The 19,628-nt window shown below is 37.7% G+C and overlaps 1 protein-coding gene across 1 annotated transcript in view; it reads left to right on the forward strand.

Annotated features, from left to right (window-relative positions):
* LOC117387217 (growth arrest-specific protein 7-like) overlaps positions 1 to 19,628 on the forward strand; it is a 73,715-nt gene that overhangs the window by 21,992 nt on the left and 32,095 nt on the right. Inside the window, 3 exon segments of the mRNA XM_033984663.2 lie at positions 11,448 to 11,580; positions 16,390 to 16,467; positions 18,304 to 18,383. Coding sequence (XP_033840554.2) covers positions 11,448 to 11,580; positions 16,390 to 16,467; positions 18,304 to 18,383 — 291 coding nt within the window.

The raw sequence follows: 19,628 nt of genomic DNA on the forward strand, positions 1-19,628 counted from the left end.
AGGCAATATGGTGATAAAAATCAAACACTAGATCACTTTTCCCCACCCACTGCTTCTATTGGTCATTGTCCTTAAGACTTTGAATAAGTGACAGGTGAAAATAACCGATCATGAAGTATAAACTCTCAACATGCAGATGACTTTATTTAGCACTTCAAGGCATTATATGGAGCGACAGTGGCTCAGTTGGTTGTCCAGTGTTCCACAGGTTGGCGGTTCAAATTCTGCTCTCAACATAAACATCACTGCTTAAATGAGCAGATCCACTGACCCACAGGTTGGCGTGCGATTCCAGATCCCACTGATTAGTACTGTCATTGTATCCTTGGACATGACACTTAAACTCACTTGGATGAGTGGTTCAAGTGCCTTGTGAAAAAGGTCTATATAAAAATGTGACCACATGACCATAAAGAAGTCTGCATGAATCGTGATCAAATCTAAAACGTGATCTAAGAAAGAAAATTGTGATATAGATTTTTTTGGGTTATCACCCACCCTTATGCCAGATCAGTGTCGATGCAAAACAACTTTCTCCAGTTAAACTCAGACAAGACTCAAGTCATAGTCTTTGCTTCACAGAACCATAGAGAAAGTGTCAGATTTTCCAGGTAAATGTAGTATCCTGATTTCAGTATCCTGGATTAGCCCTTTTCCCGGTTATAAGAAGCCTGGATACTCTCACTGGGATATTCTGATCGTATCTAGGATACTGTGGCATATAGGCACAGTGTCCTGATTTCTCACCACTGATGCTGCACTGAGTGTGTGCAAACTGAAGTAACAAATATGATAGAAGCAGCAACTTACCCAAAAACATATTATTGTATACCTGTAAACTAAATAAAGCTCTTTGCTGTTTAATACAACCACCCTTTAACACCAGGCTAACGTCTTGGGGTGTTTGAGTTGCTTTTAAACTAAAGTGATGCTGTTGGACTATTTTTCAGCTTTTAATAATGTAATTTCACTGAAACTGTGACACTGCTCCAGTCTTATGTTTTTATTTGAATGGATATTTGTTATCCTGTCCCCAATTGTTGTTAGAAACATGCTACAAAGCCTTAAGTTAGCACCTTACCTCCTTGCCATATCTGTGCCATAGTTGCAGCGTTATTATGTATGAATTAAACTTGGCTCCCACACATTCTGTACTGTACAGGAGACGTGGCACGGTGGAGATCGATCGACGGTGGTCTGCAGTGCCTTGGCCGGTCAGGACGCAGAGCACAATGTGCATTCATACACTGTAAAAAAAAATGCGTAGAATTGCGCTGGAAAAATCTGCGAAACAGTGAGACTGCGAAGGATGATCCACCATATATAGCGAATGAAAACTGTATCAGCTCATAACCAGGACACACAAGCGCATGTAAACACATTCAATAACATCTTCATAGAGACAAGCAGGTGGCAGACTCCCAACCAGGAAAGATACATATGGACTAAGTTCCTGATTATTATTAAAATTGTTATGACTACCAACAGCATATTTCTGCCATTTAAAGAGCTCCCTGTGCTAAGCCACTCTTCCTTCAGAGCATTATCACAACACGTTCAGTGTGCATCCTGCTAATGAAACTACTGCACATCAAATCAGTTGTGTGAAGTTGTAGTCTATTGTTTTGTATTTTGCTTGATGGAGAATTGTCATGTGAGAGCATAGAGATGGGCTGATACAGATTTTTTTGAGCACATACCGATATCTGGTATTTGACCTGCTGCTCTCTTCCATAACCAATATTTAGGGTCACAGAAGAGGAGCTTCACACTGGAGGTCCTCTTCATAATGAGAGTGCGGTGGTGTGTTTGAGGCATGTGGGAATTCGCTGTACTCGTTAAACCAGAATACCAGAGTGCTGTATGGTCGACCCGCACCATAAACGCTCGCAGATGCATTCCTTGCAGTTTTCAGTGTGGTGCGCTGATTTATGGACTGGGACAGACGGGGGATGAGACAAGAGCTATGTAATCAGATGAAGTTCAAATATAGAGGGAAGAATGAATATGGACTTTGGCGACACATTATAACTGTTTGGAGATACTAACACTACATTTCTCTTGGGTTGTCAAATGTATCAAAAAATCAGATACTAATCGATAAAACTCATTTTAGCACATATCGTTACTAAAAAAGTCACATTCACAGGATAGAAATGAACCTTTCCTGAATAGCTTTAGACTGATCTTGAGCTGAAACTAGCATACATCCATGGACCACTATGGAACCTACCTGGACAACTGGGGGATTACACAGATATAAGGCCACATAGGACTATAAAAGGTGCTATGGTTTAATGTCTAAAGAACATTTCCGTATTGAGTTTCGAGTATATTCCTTAGTATCAAAATCGAGTTTGACATTTTTGTATCATGGCAACACTATAGGGCAGTGTAATTTCTTTCTTGTTCTGACTCCCACGTTTAGACAGCAGCTTGTTTCTTCAGTGCAGCCACACCAGGAGCCTATGGGGCCCATGGTGTTTGCTGGGGACCATTTTGCTCTACATCAGGATTGTCCAAACTTTTCTCATTAAGGGCCACATATAGAAACACAGACAAAGCCGAGGGCCGATTGAGGGCCATAGACTCGTCGCCAGTACAGTGAATACTTCAAATCTGTGTGTTTATTACAAGTTAGATTGAACCACTAGACCTTTATTCATGCTTACATCCTGAGACACATTAATTATTTGAGATGGACAGTAAAATGTACAGTAAAAAGTGCTGTTTAAGGTAATATGGACCAATTCACCTGGAAGCTTGAGGGCCAAGAAAAATTGGTCTGAGGGCCGCATTTAGCCCCTGGGCCACAGTTTGGACATGGCTGCTCTACATGAAACACTGTGAAATATTACAATATTCACCAGTGCATATGGCCCACAAGCTGCTTTCACCATTTCTACATTCTCAGCTGTCCATGGAAAAATGCACTTAGATTAGATAGATTAGGCCGAGAAAAAAAAAAAAAAAGTGCCATAAATATTCCTACAGATTTGTTGCCTGAGATCCAGACTGGTTCTTTCTGTATAGTCTCAAGAGGAGAGCTCTCAGTCTGATCACACCTCCTCCTTTCTTTGACCTAGTTTATGATTAATATTTGCCAATATCGGGCTTATCCCCACGACAAAAAACAAACAAACAAACAAAAAAAACCTGTTAAATCAAGTTTACCATTGATTTATCTTGATTGTCGCCAGTTGAGAGAAATAAGATTAATAGGACAGGTTTATGGACCCATTCAATAATAAATAATGATATGGTTTAAATACATATTATTGTTGTGGAAAAATTACAGTTCTAGTTGAAAAGTAATCCATCTGCAAAGCTCGGTGAGTTTTGCAATACAGGAAAAAAGGTTTATTGTTTGTTACAGCAGATACAGACAGGACAGGGCCCAGGCCTGCCCTGGCCAGACTCGTAGCCTCCCGGCCTCTCCCCCATTTCCCCTCTCCCTCTAAGTCCAAGTCTCAACCAACCACCACAAGCATCTGAGCTCTGACTATTTTATACCAGAATGACAATGTTACATACATTTCAAAGCAGAGTGACTTTTGTTTCACTTTTGTTTCACCCATATGATAATGAACTTTTACACTTAGACAGGTAGAACAACAGCGAGTTTCCTGTGGGATGGAGACAGAGCTTCACACATGTTAATGTCTCGTCTGGGTCTGGCAGACTGACACAGATTAAATGCTTTTTAAATACACAAGATGACTATACTTAAATTTCTATCACATTATACCAGTGTCATTTGTAGTGGTGGAATGTAAAGTAAATTAAGGTATCTGTACTTTACTTTAGTACAAGTGTATACTTTATACTTTTACTTCACTACATTTGAGAACAGGCATGCTCCAACAAATGAAAAGTAAAAGCCATGCGCTCTCTCAGCAGGTCTCAAACAATAATACAAAAATCAAAAGATATATATTATTGTTTGAGACCTGCTTAAAAGTTTTGGTTTTTTTTTTAAACACATTCATGGTTTGAGCAATATACACCGGTACAGACGTACAGACAAAAAAAAATATTAAAAATGGATTCAGTCGTTTCTGTTCAGCAGACTTAACTTTTACCTCTGATAATTACTTTTCAATACATGAAAGCTGCAACAATATATTTTGGGCCTTTTTTCTTTGCAAAAGTGGAGAGATTTTGAGTATTTGTAATGCGATAAGATTTGATCTCCAGTATCTGTACTTTTCCTTAAGTAACAGAACTGAGTACTTCTTCCACCGCTGATCATATGTACAATAAGTGGCCATGACTATACATAACCATGGCTACTTACTGTACATAACAGTCTCTTACCTGCTATTTACTCTTGTCCATACGCTGCACTGTCGGAGACTCTTTTTTGTGGCCTATAGCTTTACTCTACTGGCAGTTTTATGTTAAACAAAAACGTTCTCTTGGACTTTGATTGCATGCTCCTCTCCTGCTGTTCTTGAACTGTACGTTGCAATGCTGGAATTACCCCATTGTGGGACAAATAAAGGTTTTCTTGTCTGATCATTTTCATAAAATGTTGATACACAGCAGTTGTATGCATCGAGATAGAGAGGATACCATCAGTGTTTCCATGTGTCTTTCTCAAACACATGGCAGTACTTGCATTGCATTTACTTGAGTATTTGAATTACTTACACTTTCAGAGTATTTTTCTGGCAAGACACTTTTACCTGTACTTGATTATGTCTGTATAGACCCTTAGTTGTCCAGGTATGATCCATAGTAAAAGAAAAATTCAACTCTGCCAACTGGGTGAAGAGTGAAGACGCTGCTCATCTAAGCCGCTTCTCCAGTTTTGGTCATATTGCTGTCTCATATCTATCTGAATAGAGTAACTTGCTACACTGAACCTTTTACTTTCTACTTGAGTATGTCTTTTTTTTTTTTTTTTTTTTTTTACTGAATTAATAGTAAACGTTTTGGTTCCTCTTCCCACTAAGAGTAGGTCTACAAGTGACAAAAACTTTATGTTGACAATATGAAATGACTTGAACATTTCCTCTTTCACAAATGATTTGTCTCATTTTATGTCATGTCTCATTTTTTTACCCTTTGAAAATACCAGACTTTGGACATCATTCAATGTTTTACCCTTCAAATTATATTAACTTCAATATTTAAATCAGATGATATGCCCCAATAGTTATTCTTACTTGAGTAGTTGTTTTCCAAAATACTTTTTTCTCTGATGCAAGTCATTTCTTGGACCTCTACATTGTACTTCTACTTGAGTAAAATCAATTTTAACGTTACTCTTACTTGCATACAGTTTTTGGCTACTCTACCTGCCTCTAGTCTTTCTGTTTGTGTCTTATGTCCCTGTGCTACTCTGTAACTGTATCTGTTGTTTTTCTTGCTTATTGATCAGTCTGCATGTCTGTGCTGACACAAATAGAAGCGATGACTCCATGATGGCTCGCCCACACCCAGTATCTATAAGCCCCCTTCTCAGCTTTCTGCATAACATATTTAGATCACATGCTACCATTTATAGTTTTGAAAATGCTATATTCACCCAAACAATGTAGTAACATATTAACTAAGTTTTAAGTTTCATTTATGACTTTGTTTTTCATTTATGACTCTCAGAGCACCATCACAACATAAAAAGTATGCATCCAACTAATGAAACTACTGCACATAGCATCAGGTTTGTGAAGTTGTAGTTTATTGTTTTGTGGAATGTGGGTGCATGGGTGATGTAGGCTTCTGGAATAGAGAGAATCATACTGCTAACCATAAGGAGAGATCAAATAGGGCCTGGGAGAAAGATATTTTTTCTTCTTTTTCCCATAGAATATATTGCAAAAGCACAATTCCATTCTAACTCCATGTACATAACTTGCAATAACAGTTGGAAGTCAGGCAAATCATTGTCAACACTAACAAGTCAGGTCAGGCAATCAAATAACTGTAATAATTCAGGCTGTAGTCCTTTAGTGGTTTAATCGATTAATTGGTCGATGTCTTAGTTGACCAAAATTTGTATCAGTCGACAAATCATTTTATTTAGATTATAAGGATTTATGTGGGACAACAGCAGAAAGGAGACGTGACCGAGTTAGTTTGCTGAAGATTTGTCATTTTTTGATATTTATATATAAAAAAGCAGATTAAACTGATGACTCGCTAGTGGAATCTGTTTTATACATTGTTTCCTAGTACTTTATATATATATATATATATATATATATATATATATATATATATATATATATATATATAGATATAGATATAGATATAGATATAGATATAGATATATATATATATATAGATATATATATATATAGATATATATATATATAGATATATATATATATAGATATATATATATATAGATATATATATATATAGATATATATATATATATATATATATAGAGATAGATATATAGATATATATAGAGATAGATATATAGAGATAGATATATAGATATAGATATATAGATATAGATATATAGATATAGATAGATATATAGATAGTAGTTTTTGCATGAACTCCTGTGCAGGTGTAGCGTTGTGAGTGTGGTTTGTGTCAGATATGAGATGTGGGAAAATATGACACAAATTTGGTCCGAGTTCTGTTGTGTGGGCAGCAGAGTCAGTAGTAGCATCACCACCAGTGTGAAGTGAATGAAAAAATACACTGTAGAGCACTGGGTGCATCTGGTCCAAATATGTTTTTACAGGCAGAGGATTGCTGGAGACCTCTCCATTAAAAAGACCCAAGCTAACCTGTATTACAGTGATATCCATGTAGCGTCAATAATACTACTGCTGCTGCTGCTAATAATAATAATAATAATAATAATAATAATCGTCATTGTTATTGTTTTTTTCAGTATATATATATATATATATATATATATATATATATATATATAATCTCCAGTAATACATTTATTGTAGACCAACATTCACTTAATAGAAAATTTGAATGAAATTTTGAATGAAAAACTAACAATTCTTGGTTCAACACACAAATTGCAAGTTTAATTAGAGAAAGAAATACTGTCTGGAAAACTGCACACACAACTAAGTCAGATTTGGACTGGGCAATAGATCTTTATCAACAGTTGATAAAGGCAAAAACTTACTTAGTTACTTCATGTCGGTGCTGACAGTCACGGAAATCCAGCAAGTTCTGGAGGAGAGTAAGATCCCTCTCAGGACCTAGTATTCAAATATTACCAACTGATATTTTATTGGATTCAGCGTTAGTAAATTCTAAAGAGGAAATATGTGACGCTTTTAGGCAATTTATCTTTGCATGTGATGTTCTGGATAATAATGGTGATGCTTCTGATCTTCATTATGTTGAATCTGAACCTCTGGCAGATAGCAGTTAGGCCTATGGAGTTATTTGTTTTGTTTGTTTTTATAGTAAAAGAAAATTTTAAATCTATCAGCTGGGCAAAACATTTTAAGTGAAGACATTTCACTGCTCATCATTCTTCAGTTCTAGTCAGCTGGTGGGCACTGCTTTATATGTAACTGAAGGGAGGACATAACTACTCTGAAGCTAACACAGCTGTTGTTTACAGTTTCTGTTTGTTAGGTCAGTTGTGCTACTTCAAGTGTGAACTGTGCCTGAGTCATATTTTGCATAAACCTTCAGGCATACTGGCTAACTAGGGACCTGTTTAGATTTAAGTCTGCGGATGGATTTATAAATAGGAGATAAATTATGTCTGAGGCGCCCATTCCTGTTCACAGATGGACTGTATTTCCTAACAAAAACTCCTTATTTAACTGTCCTGTCAAACCATTTCTTTTCTTTGGCTAAGATCTGTACCTCTTTATCTTCAAAGATATAAGGCAGTGTCCACTAGCAGTAATCTGACCAGAAGTGAAGAAGCGGCTTGGATGAGCAGCGAAACGCCTTCACTCAAAACTTTTTGTCCAGTTGACAGATTTGATGTTTTTCTTTTACTGTGGATCATACCTGGGCTACTGAGGGATTACATAGACATCTGTTTGTTTTTGTTGGTACAGTGTTCCCTTGTTTATCACGGGGGTTACGTTCTAAAAATAACCCACAACAGGTGAAATGCGCAAAGTAATCAGCTTTATTTTTTACAATTATATATATATATATATATATATATATATATATATATATATATATATATATATATATATATATATATATATATATATATATATGTTTTAAGACTGTAAAACCCTTCACCACACACTTTACACTTTACTTTACACTTTTCTCAGACAGGCATTAACATTTTCTCACATTTCTCTCTTGTTTAAACTCTCTCAAAGTTCAGACCTTCGTAGGCGCCTTTGTCGGTGCAGAACGTTTCATCGACATTGTGGGTTTTATTGGAGAGAAAACTTGCAAACATACAGCACTTCAGAGTCAAACTGTGATCCAACATTTATGTAAATTTGGCTGAACACATTCTGTACTGTACAGGAGACACGGCACGGAGACTGATGGATGGTCATCTACAGTCCCTTAGCCAATCAGGACACAGAACACAGTGCACATTCATACACTGTAAAAAAAAAAAAAAAAAAAAGCATACAAAAATGCACAAACAAAAATCCACGAAACAGCGAGACAGCAAAAGGTGAACCGCGTTATAGTGAGGGACAACTGTATTGTACTGTATTTCATAAAAAAGAGAGTCTGGTTTTCTCATTGGTCTCTCTCTTTATAATTAAAGGTAAATGAAAAATGAAATTAGAAATTACTGAATCTGTAATCTCAAGTACAATGTGGTTATCTACTTAATCCTGAGTGGTGGGAGAAGTGTTCCCTGGACTCAACATCCAAAGGCATACTAAACAAATCACAGCACTAACATTGCATATCATGTCACTATGTCATGGAAAAGAGCCACATATATGTTCTAATCTGGGGGAAATCTCAGTTCCTGTTGTGTGTCAGTTTAAGAGCATTCCGGAGACGAGACCCTGTAATGCAATCTGTGTATAATTTTTCTCTGCCACAGACAGGAGCAGAAGACTGATGACAGATCTGCTTTTCACATTACACATTATGATCACTTTGGATAAAGATGATCTAAATACGATTGTGAAAAAAATATCAGTACCCTTATGATAGGGCTGCATGTTTATGAAAAAAAATAAAATAAAAAATCTAATAGCTCTTTCCAACTAGTAGGTCTACTGCGATTGTGACTAGATTTACAAGATATGTTTAAAGAGGAGGTATTTTAGTGCTATGGGGTATAACACATGACATATTTAGGTCACCGTGTTACCTTTTATTGTTTTTGAAAATGCTATATTTGCTGAAAACAACTGATACACTATACAAGAAACCCATGCAGACCCCACGGAGACACAGGGAGGGCATCTGACACACAGGGACATTTCAGAACATGGTTGCAGGAATCAAAACTACAGGGTTAACAGCTTAACACAGAGTAAGAGCCCATGGAGATAGGGAGGGCATCTGACACAGAGGAAGTGCATTTGACACGCAGCTTTTATACAGCTTTTCCTGGTTAGAAAAAGGTGGAAATACCAACATGACTTAAAGGTTTCCCTTTCCACCCCCTCCTGTCTGTGCATACATACAGAGCAGGGCTGACTCTGCGTGTTAGCATTAGCATTAGTTCTGATGCTGTTTAACTCACCTCTGTAACCTCCTCCAGATGTGTGTAGCGTCTGGGGCAGCTGGGGCCTCTCTGCTCCATGATGTCACTGCACTGTACTACAATAACAGCAGAACATGACTATAGAACTTAGCCTAATGTTATACCGAGAGAGAGATTTGAAGATGCTAAATACTAATCATAGTGTTCATTCAAAACTATTCTGATACTATATGTAATAAATGGCAGTTTATGAGGTAGTTTCATGGCTCTTTTGTTATATTATTTTGGCTAATACATCGCCATGGACATTTTGCACCACTGATTCACAAACATGGCAGATTTGGCTAATTACATTTGATTCCGAGCACTATTGCCATGATAATGTGGTATTGTTTCCAAAACCAGTGGGCCAGGTTCATGGGGAAATCAGATACTAATTTATACTAAAACTAGTATCAAAACTAGATACTCATTTGTGCAGGTATCGAGTATAAGACACATAAACTAGCATACACCCATGGACCAGTATGAACCCTACCTGGACGGCTAAGGCATTACACAATTATATAAGGCCACATGGTAATATGAAAGAGTGTACTATGACTGAATGTTGAAAATCACATTCTATTGTCTAAGTAAAAAGTGTTTTTATTATCATTGTGGTATCAGAATCAGTATTGAGGATTGAGTCTATTCTTTAGTATCAAAATTAACTTTGACAATTCAGTATTGTGGCCATGCTAGTACATTTATTATCATTTTTATACTTTTATATACACTAAAAACTTCTCAGTTGGAGAGGTGTCTCCATCAAGGTGTTTGCAGGGATTGTTCCACAGTATGCCATTAAACTTACCTATTTCCATGAAAAAAAGCTGTTCAAAAACCAGGCCAAGTTGCAGGCCAGATCTACGGATAGGCAAGACAATTTACATACAAAAATGGATGTTTATTCACGGTAATTTGATCAATAAAAATACATGTAACTCAACTTTAATGCCATACTGTGGAACGTTCCAGGCAAAGTATTTATTTCTCCAAAGATTTTAATTAGATTAAAGTCTTAAAGTGAAAACATTGTTGCATCATTATTTATGTTTACATAATTCACAAAAATATGTATCTTTATTTTTTAATCCAATTCTGCAGGTATATTCAAATTTTATCATTTATTATTTATTTATTATACATATATACATACATCATACATATATAACATTTATTAAAGATAGACTTCTTATTTATTAAAGACAGACTTGCTTTTTTGTGGCCTGGAAAATCCAGATTGATATCTCTGTATTTTTATACAGATTGTTATCAGTCTTGTCACCACACCCTCCAGTGCATCTCAGGCCTGGCCAAATATGACTTATCATCATTTACAAATAAATCAAACTTATCTCACCTTAGATAAACAGAGTTTAAGCCTTTGCTCATTAATTCTACAGATATATTTTCCTTTATATTTTTCTAATATATGCGGACCATGCGTGTCCCTGACTGGATAATCCACCTGTCAATCACCCCCATTTGAAAATGGGGAGATTCAATGGTGACCAGACTTATTTCTTCATAAAGTATTGAAGAAGTGTGTGTTTTGGATCCCAGGCTGGGGAGCGATACTAATCTTTTTTTTTTTTTTTTTTTTACTTGCTTACTAGTATTAGATTATGATTTTGTAATCTATCAGAAATGTGCTAAAATGTGCCTGTAAATCTCTTGTTTGAAGTTAAAGCATAAAAATGAATGGACCCTAAAACTGATTTGGAACTGTCCCACAGCATCTTGTTTACAGCTGCACTGAGTTGACCCCATGTGTTAATGTGTCCTCTCTGTCCTTCCCCAGAAGAACGGGTCTTTGAGCCAGCTTCCCGGGCCCGAAATGAGGGACGAACTGAGGAACGAGCCCCTGCCCCCAGACTGGAAGTGCTACATGTCTCCACAGGGACGCAAATACTACGTCAACACCACCAGCAACGGTGAGAGGAGAGGGGTCTGTCCAGCAAACAGGGTGGGAAGGCCTTATTTACTTAGTAAAGCTGGATAATTGTGACTTGCTGACCATTAAAATTTTTTGGAGCTTTCTACCATGTTGCAACATTGTTCCCTGATCAAAAACATGCCTGAAAAGGTTTTAGATGCCATCCATGCTTGTTTGAGTAATCTAGTCATCTAGATTTAGAAACCCTCCATACGGTTAGCAGTACTATCCAAAGGTCTGCCCACAAGCCGTCACCCATGCTCCCATGTGACGATTTTCCATAAATATATAAAGCCATGATACAAAACTGTACACAACAACTTGACCTGACTGTATAGTAATAGACAATCTCCTATTACAGTAATGGTACTCTGAAGGATGGGGGGTGAATTAAACAAAAGTGAAACTTTTGAAACACGTTAATATTTTGTTTTCAGGTAATATCACATTTTCAAAACAATAAAAGGTAATTTGAAATCTGTGATTATCTATGACACCTGCGGATTATTATGTTATCATCATACATTTTAAATCACACTAATGATCAAAAATAACTTAAATAAAAGATAAATAAAAAAAACCCAAAACCAACAAATCCACTGACATGGCATCAGAAAACTGTGGTGCCCAATGGCAGCTGACATTGCCATAAATGTCATCATGCTGTCACTCCCCCCATGGATAGTTGCACATAACGCTAGCAAGCCACATATTTTTATATTTTTTTATTTGTACCTCTATGTGACGCTAATGAATCCTATGTGTATTACCAATTAATACAATTTTATTGAAGGATAAAATAAGTGTAGAGCAATGGGTGTAAGTCATGAAGATGAAAACAGGAGTTGATTAGCAATATATTAGCAAAAGTGATATAAGTGAGAAGGGTAAACAACTATAATAGGGTAAAAGCTCTGAAAAGACAGTTTTGCATATTAGGTTTGCTTTAATCCCCATAGAAGTGTAATCCTCTCCTTTTAAAATAATCGTAATTGTTGTCTGAACTATGCAGACAGACAAAACAGATGCAGATTATTATTCAGAATCATATGACATTCCTGGATATATTTTCCAGATTCCAGAATCTTTTTGTGCAAACATCATTATTAGTATTAAAGGAGGTGTTTATGTATATGTCCCCTTTAACGTGGCTTTGCTGTGCCTTCAATGGTCAAGCTGTGGGACTATATTTATCCCTGGACTCCACCCAGCCTACGCAGCTCCTGTCAGGATAAAATGACTTGTTTTGTTTTCTAATGGTGACGAGTGTGCTGAGAGCGTTCCATATTGATTTTACAAGTTGGAAGGGAGGTCAGAGATATTTGATCCCACAAGCCTTAGAAAGCTTCAGTTTAAAGCATTGTCCAGCTAGCAACCTTATGCTTTCTACAATGTGGATTGACTGACTCCAACATACGAAGTGGGTTCTGGTCTATGTTCTAATGTTGCTGAGGTCTTCTCATACACCTTCATTTGAGATATATATATATATATATATATATATATATATATATATATATATATATATATATATATATATACACACACACACACACACCACCAGTCTGTTTGAACAGTCTGGCCCCAGAATGTTCCACAGTATATCACCAGGAAGTTATTCATACTTTGTGTGGATCATGCTGGGGGTATTGTACATGTATTTGTATGACGTAATGTTCATCGGATACCATGGTGACACAATGCACACATTTGTAAAGCCTGACAAAAAAGTGTTTAGCCCATCTGAAAACTCCCAAAAAATACAAAATGGATTTAAACAACACATTTTCAGCGATAAATACAAGCATTCATTGTTCTGTTTAGGTTCAATTTTCAACAACAACAAGGAGAGAGTGACAAACTCAAAATCCGTTGGCTAATGCTAGCTAGCTTGTGGCTGTAATGTTATTTGAGAGGCACTCGTAAACAGTAAAAATCAGCTCATCTGTTGTAGTTCCAACTAACTCAGCTGTTTCTGGTCAGATTGTGTTGAAATAAAGCTCAGATTAAAGTTCAACAAAGCCTCAGACAGAGCATGCCTACAGTTAGCATCACACCCCAGGGAATGTTGATGACACCAGCTGCAAAGTTTCAATAGGTCAGGTTTGAAAAGGCAAACCCGTTCACAGTAAGGATACATGTTTTCACTGTACTTTTTGAACAATAAAAAAACCAAAAGAAACACAAGATAGATACATATAGAGTCTAATACCAAACTGTAGAACCCAACCATCAAAAAAGTTACATAGTGGATTTTTTTAAGTAATATAGATTTAGAAAGACAGCATGGTAGCTGTTGTCTTCATTTTTATTTCCACATTTAAATTTACTCATCATAGTAACACTTCTCTAAAAAGGTACATTCTTGACATGTTCTGTGAGCCTGAATTCAGCCCGCTGTATTTGTGTCCCGCTGTTGCCATGGTAACCGTGGGTGCTGCACATGTGTAGATTTCCTTCCTGTTTTTTATGCCTCTGTGGTCTGAAGGCGAGCTAACCAAAACCACCAAAAGCACAACTTCTGGCAGGTATTTTTACTGGTCTAAAATAACCCACAAATACACACAGGCCTATATTTAGCTATTGTTCTGTCTACCCCCATTTTCACCGCCACTGTTACACACCCACTGTGACATACTTACTTTTTTTGTTAATGGGTGATACATGTAGGATTCGGCAGTACTTTCATAAAGTTGATTTAGATAAAAAAAAAAAAAAAAAAAAAAAATTCTTATGAGAACAATAGGGCTACTTTTTGTAAAGAGATCCGCAATCGTCACCCTCCAATTAAAGGGTAGCTGGTCTATACCTCACTCAAAAGCATACTGTCGTTTTGGCCATGGGCAAGACATTTTACTCCCACTCCTTAAAAGTCATTTGACTACTACAATTAATTGATGTGATTTACTTTCCAGTTTCAGAACAGGTACGTTGCGTTGTCTTTTCCATGTTTTTATCCGATAATCTGGAAGTGTGTATCTCTGAGGACAGGGGTGATGGGACATGCACACCCACCCGTGCTCATCATCTGATGCCAATCTCCTGTCTCCCCCCATCAGGACTAAACAACTTATGAATTTTGTGTATTTTTCTTCTTTTTTTTTCTCAAAGCCAAAGCTCGAACTTGAACATTTTTGTCAGGATGTTACTACGAACATGATAAAAATACTCCTCAAATGATATGAAAAGTACTGTCCAGTTCAAAAATGTAGTGGAGTAGAAAGTACAGATACCTGCTCTCAAATGCAGTGAAGTAAAAGTAAAAAAGTACTAAAACTGACTGTAAAATAGATATCTAAAAAAGTGTACTTAAGTCTAGTACTTTACTACTTTTACTTTGTTACCTTCCGCCGCTGTTTTTATGACAGTACAAATAGTAATAGTACTAGATAATGTTAGTTTTTGTTAAAAATTACACCCTATTGCGTAAGGATTTATTTATTTATTTTTATTTATTTATTTTTTTCAGTTTGTATTGTATTTTAAACAGGGCACCAATGAAAAAGAGAGCCCAAGCACTGTCATTGGGTCCCCCGGTATAATAAAGATAAATTATAATTGTGTAATTAAAAACAATCTATTATCTAGTTTTATTTAGTTTCGCAATTGAGTTTGAAATGTTTCCTTGACAGCGCCAATATACAAATGAGTGAAATGATGCGCAGAGCCATTTCCCCCTGGTAAGTGAGTTATGCATTCACATTCATCCTGGTTCTTATCTGTATTAATTAGTTTGTCTTTAAGCTCCTGTCTACTTCATCTATAGTGAACAAAACATAAGGACCAATCAGAACGCAGCCAGTGAAGTGCATGTGTTTATATGAGAGAAAGAACTGTGCAAGGGAGGCACTTAGGGCTGAGCAAGAAATTGAATTTTTTTTAATCAAACTGAGATCAAGCTATTTCTAGTTGTCAGTGATCAGCTCAGGTATTTTTAATGGAGAGGCTTACAGCCAATCCTCTGTCAGTAAAAACATGTGGTTTGGAGCAAACAAGTCTTTAGTTCCAAGCTTTTCAACTGAATTGTCACAAAGGCCAAAAAAACAATGAAAACAATTTGGGGCCAGACAAAATATCCCAATATTAGATCTGTTTCAATAATAATATAAAAACTACAGCTATCTTCGATTTTTGTGAAGAATAAAAAAGGCAACATTGCTCTGTGAAATTGCCAATCCAGTACTGAACCAGAATTAAATTTGGACTAAGCCAGGCCTAAACTAAAAGTAACCAAGAGTACAAGCCAAACCATTAAATGTGAAAATATAAAAAAAATAAAATAAAAATAAATAAATATATAAGGTGGGCCAAATTAGATTGTTTGGAGGGCCTGATCTGGACCATTTTTTGTCAAAGCAGACCTATTGTGCAAAATTGACTTTTGCCACGCCCCCTTTTTATTTGACTAATTGATCAGCAGCACATATTTTTGATCCATCAATAGTTTCTTTAATGGACTCTAGCACTAGCTTTAGCACATGGTTGTTGGATTGACCTAATATGATCTGAATGTGTTTAAATATTTTTCTCTTCAAAATATTCGTGTAAGTATGATTACACAGAAGATCACATGGCTCAGTATTACCCAGTCAATTCTAAAGTTCAAAGAGCTGCATTGGACATATTCATCAGTGAGGACCGAAAGGGTGGAGGTGACACGTTGTGATACAGTAGATTTGCATATCAGTTTAGCTCACTGACCCTGCTCTCTCTGTCCTCTGTATCTTCTCTGTTCTCTGTGTCCCCTCTGTCCTTTCTGTCCTCTCTGTCTTCTCTCTGCTCTCTATCCCTCTGTCCTTTCTCTCAGAAACCACATGGGAGCGGCCCTCGTCTGTGCCCGGGACCCCCAAAACCCCTCTGAGACACAAGAACTCCCTCCCGGCAGGTACTCTTCCATCCCCATGTCCCTCCTCGATCCCCTACAATAGATACTTCTCTGTCACCGTGTGTGTTGTATTGGAGCAGTTATTTTTATTCAATTCAGTTTATTTTTGTAAAGCCCAAAATCACAACAGTGGTCTCCTCGCAGGGCTTCCCAACTTTTGATTTAACCAACAGAAAGTTAAACAGTGAAACAGACATTGGACACAAATGAACAAACCAGGACTAAGCCAGAGCTCAACCAGGACTGAGCCTGGTCAAAACTAGAACTAAACCAGGGCTGAACCAGAACTGAACCAGTACTAAACCCTCCCCTGCTCCCCTCTCCTCCTTCCTGCATCTCCGTTCCTCCCTACTCCTCCCTGCTACTCTCTGCTCCCCCCGTTCCTCCCTGCTCCTCCATACTCCTCCCCAGCCCCTGCTCCCTCTGCTCCTCCTGCTCCACTACTCCCCCCTGCTCCTCTCTACTCCCCGCCGGTCCCCGGTCCTCCCCCTCACAGCAGCACAAAGCAACCTCTCATCAAAGAAGACTTCCGGTGACTCATTTTGTCCTGGAGGCTGAGCACAAGCTGTCCTCTGTGTGGTGCAGGGAAGGGCATCAGAGTCTCATGTCCTCTTGTGGACACCAGATGGAGTGAGACTTAAAGGAGGAATGAAAAAAAAAAGCAAGAGCAATTGATGGGAAAAAAATAAATCACGAAAACAGGATAGCTTTAAAATGATCTTTAGCTGTGTCAGAACAAGTATAAGACCACACTGACATGGATCACTATGGAACCGACCTGAGTAGCTAAGAGTTTACACATTGTAAAATTAAAGAAAGTACTATGATTTAATGTTGAAAATCACACTCTATTTTCTCAGGAAAGAGTGTGGAATCAGAATGTATTCACTGTTACTGAGGTGGTTATCTAAATTGACCTGTTTTCATGTTTTTCTAATTGTGACTTGGTTTAGTGGAATAGTGCCTGTGATAGTTATAGTTTTACATGAGTTAAGTGGCAGTTTGTGGAAATAATAATAATAATAATAATAATAATAATAATAATAATAATAATAATACAAAAATACAACAATACAGGAAGTAGGAATACACCAACACCGAAAATTCCATCCAAAGTACAGCGACAATTTATGTACAAGGAAGGCATTTTTTGTAACAATTTAAACATTCATCATAGCTGTTGTGTAATTTAGAAATTTTGTGGCCCTTTAGTAAAAGTGAAATTGGCTCTACTGATGTCTTATGTGCTCCTCATGTCCAACCACAAAGTTTATAGACTTAAACATTATAAACTTAAACCCTCTTCGTATACCTCTTCGAACAAAGCAAATGTCCATGTACATTTCAAACAAAAACAAAACAAAAAGGAGTAGGAGGAGTTTCAAGAAACAAGGAAATGCTCAGGCAAAAATAAACTCAGTTGTCATCAGTAAACACATAAGTTTTAGTGAAATGAGTAGTCTAACCTGTCATATGCACTCTGAGGTCAGTCTTCAGGAAATGGAGGTAAGCCAATCTAATGCAGGAAAACCTAACTACAGCTGTAGGCCTTTACTTGTTTAGTAGATTAATCGGTTTAAATATTTTATTTAATAATACTTTTTTTTCTTCAAAATAACTGTTTTTGAACTCCCATGCAGGTGTATTCTTCTGAGTGCAGTTTGGATCAGATACATAGAGATACATAATATTTTTGAGTGTTTTGCCACGCCCCCTTTTTAGTTGACTAATTGCTCGACAGCACTGAGAATCTTTTGGTAGTCTACGTTCCTAAACCTAATGCATGTGTTCATGTGTGTGTGTGTGTGTGTGTGTGTGTGTGTGTGCGTTTTATAGTGAATGGGTTCCACTCAGGAGGCAGTCCTTTGCTTCATCAACACAACAGCTTGGTCCGGAAGAGCAGCACAGAGCCACAGGTAAGACACCCTCCCTCTCATCGTCCTATCACACTCATCACACACATGTATTCTATATTAAAATCCAGATTCACAGAGCTCAAGTCAGATATAGCCGAATAAAAGAATCAATCCATAAATATCATTGTATTTGTCTTCGAGGGACTATTTAAGCATATTGAGCCGGAAAATACAATAATAGAAAGCTCAAAGAAGAGTCTCAGCGCGGCTTAACAGGTAGCGTCCAGTGTCAGGGCGGTTTGAGGTGAGTAAAATCCCACAGGACAGAAGTGTCCCTGCTTTATGGACTGCAGCATCGCAGCAGCCTCTAAGGGGTGCCAGGTTTATCAAAGTGTTTTCTTTGGAAAGTCTTCTGCCATATTTTCTGTACAAAGCCCGTTGCATTGGTGTAAAAAAGTCTACAGCATTTCTGAGCTAGCTGGTTCACATAACTAGCATCATGCAAGGTCGCCATAGATATTGGAAAAATAAACTACTGAAATCACACAATCCAATTGTCCTTAACTTTCGCGGTTTGGACTGTGCATGTTGTACTTTTTGTTAGTCAAAATGTTACATTAAAAATATAAAAAGTAAACAAAACTTGTGCTAGTTATCAAGGATGTGATATTGCCCGGTATAGTGTAGCCAGGGCCCCACCCTAGAGCCAGGCCTGGGGTTGTGGCACAAAAGGCGAGTGCCTGGTGGATGGGCTCAGCCAGAAAGGACGATGTGAGTCTGCCCTCATGTGGGTTCACCGCCCAGGTTTTTTACGGATTGGCTGAGAAGGATTGGGCAGCATTTGACGGCCGGTGTCTCGACGACCCAGTCCACGGACACAGCATCTGGCTGTGGCGATGGGGGGAAGGAGCCTGAGTTTGTGCAGGCGGTTGAGAGGTACCGACTAGATATAGCCAGGCTCACCTCCACACACAGCTTGGGCTCTGGCACCCAACTCCTTGAGAGGGACTCTCCACTACGCGGTGAATTGGTGTGGGCTTATTTATTGCCCCATAACAAACACCATGTTCAAGCACAAGGACACCCTAGGTCAAAGGTCGATGATTGACTGTGTTGTCGAGGTGGAAACTGGACAGTCTTAGCAGACCCAAGCATATTGTGAGGGTCTCTCACACTCCTCAACCTGGGGGGTGGTCCGGGAATATGAGGTCCAAGGCCCTTTACTAAGGACTGTCCGGTCCCTGTGTGACCGGAGCAGGAGCTGTGTTCACATTACCGCCAGTAAGTCAGACCTGTTCCTGGTGC

The sequence above is a fragment of the Periophthalmus magnuspinnatus genome, chromosome 19 (genome assembly GCF_009829125.3).
Source record: "Periophthalmus magnuspinnatus isolate fPerMag1 chromosome 19, fPerMag1.2.pri, whole genome shotgun sequence".
NCBI classification, from domain to species: domain Eukaryota; kingdom Metazoa; phylum Chordata; class Actinopteri; order Gobiiformes; family Gobiidae; genus Periophthalmus; species Periophthalmus magnuspinnatus.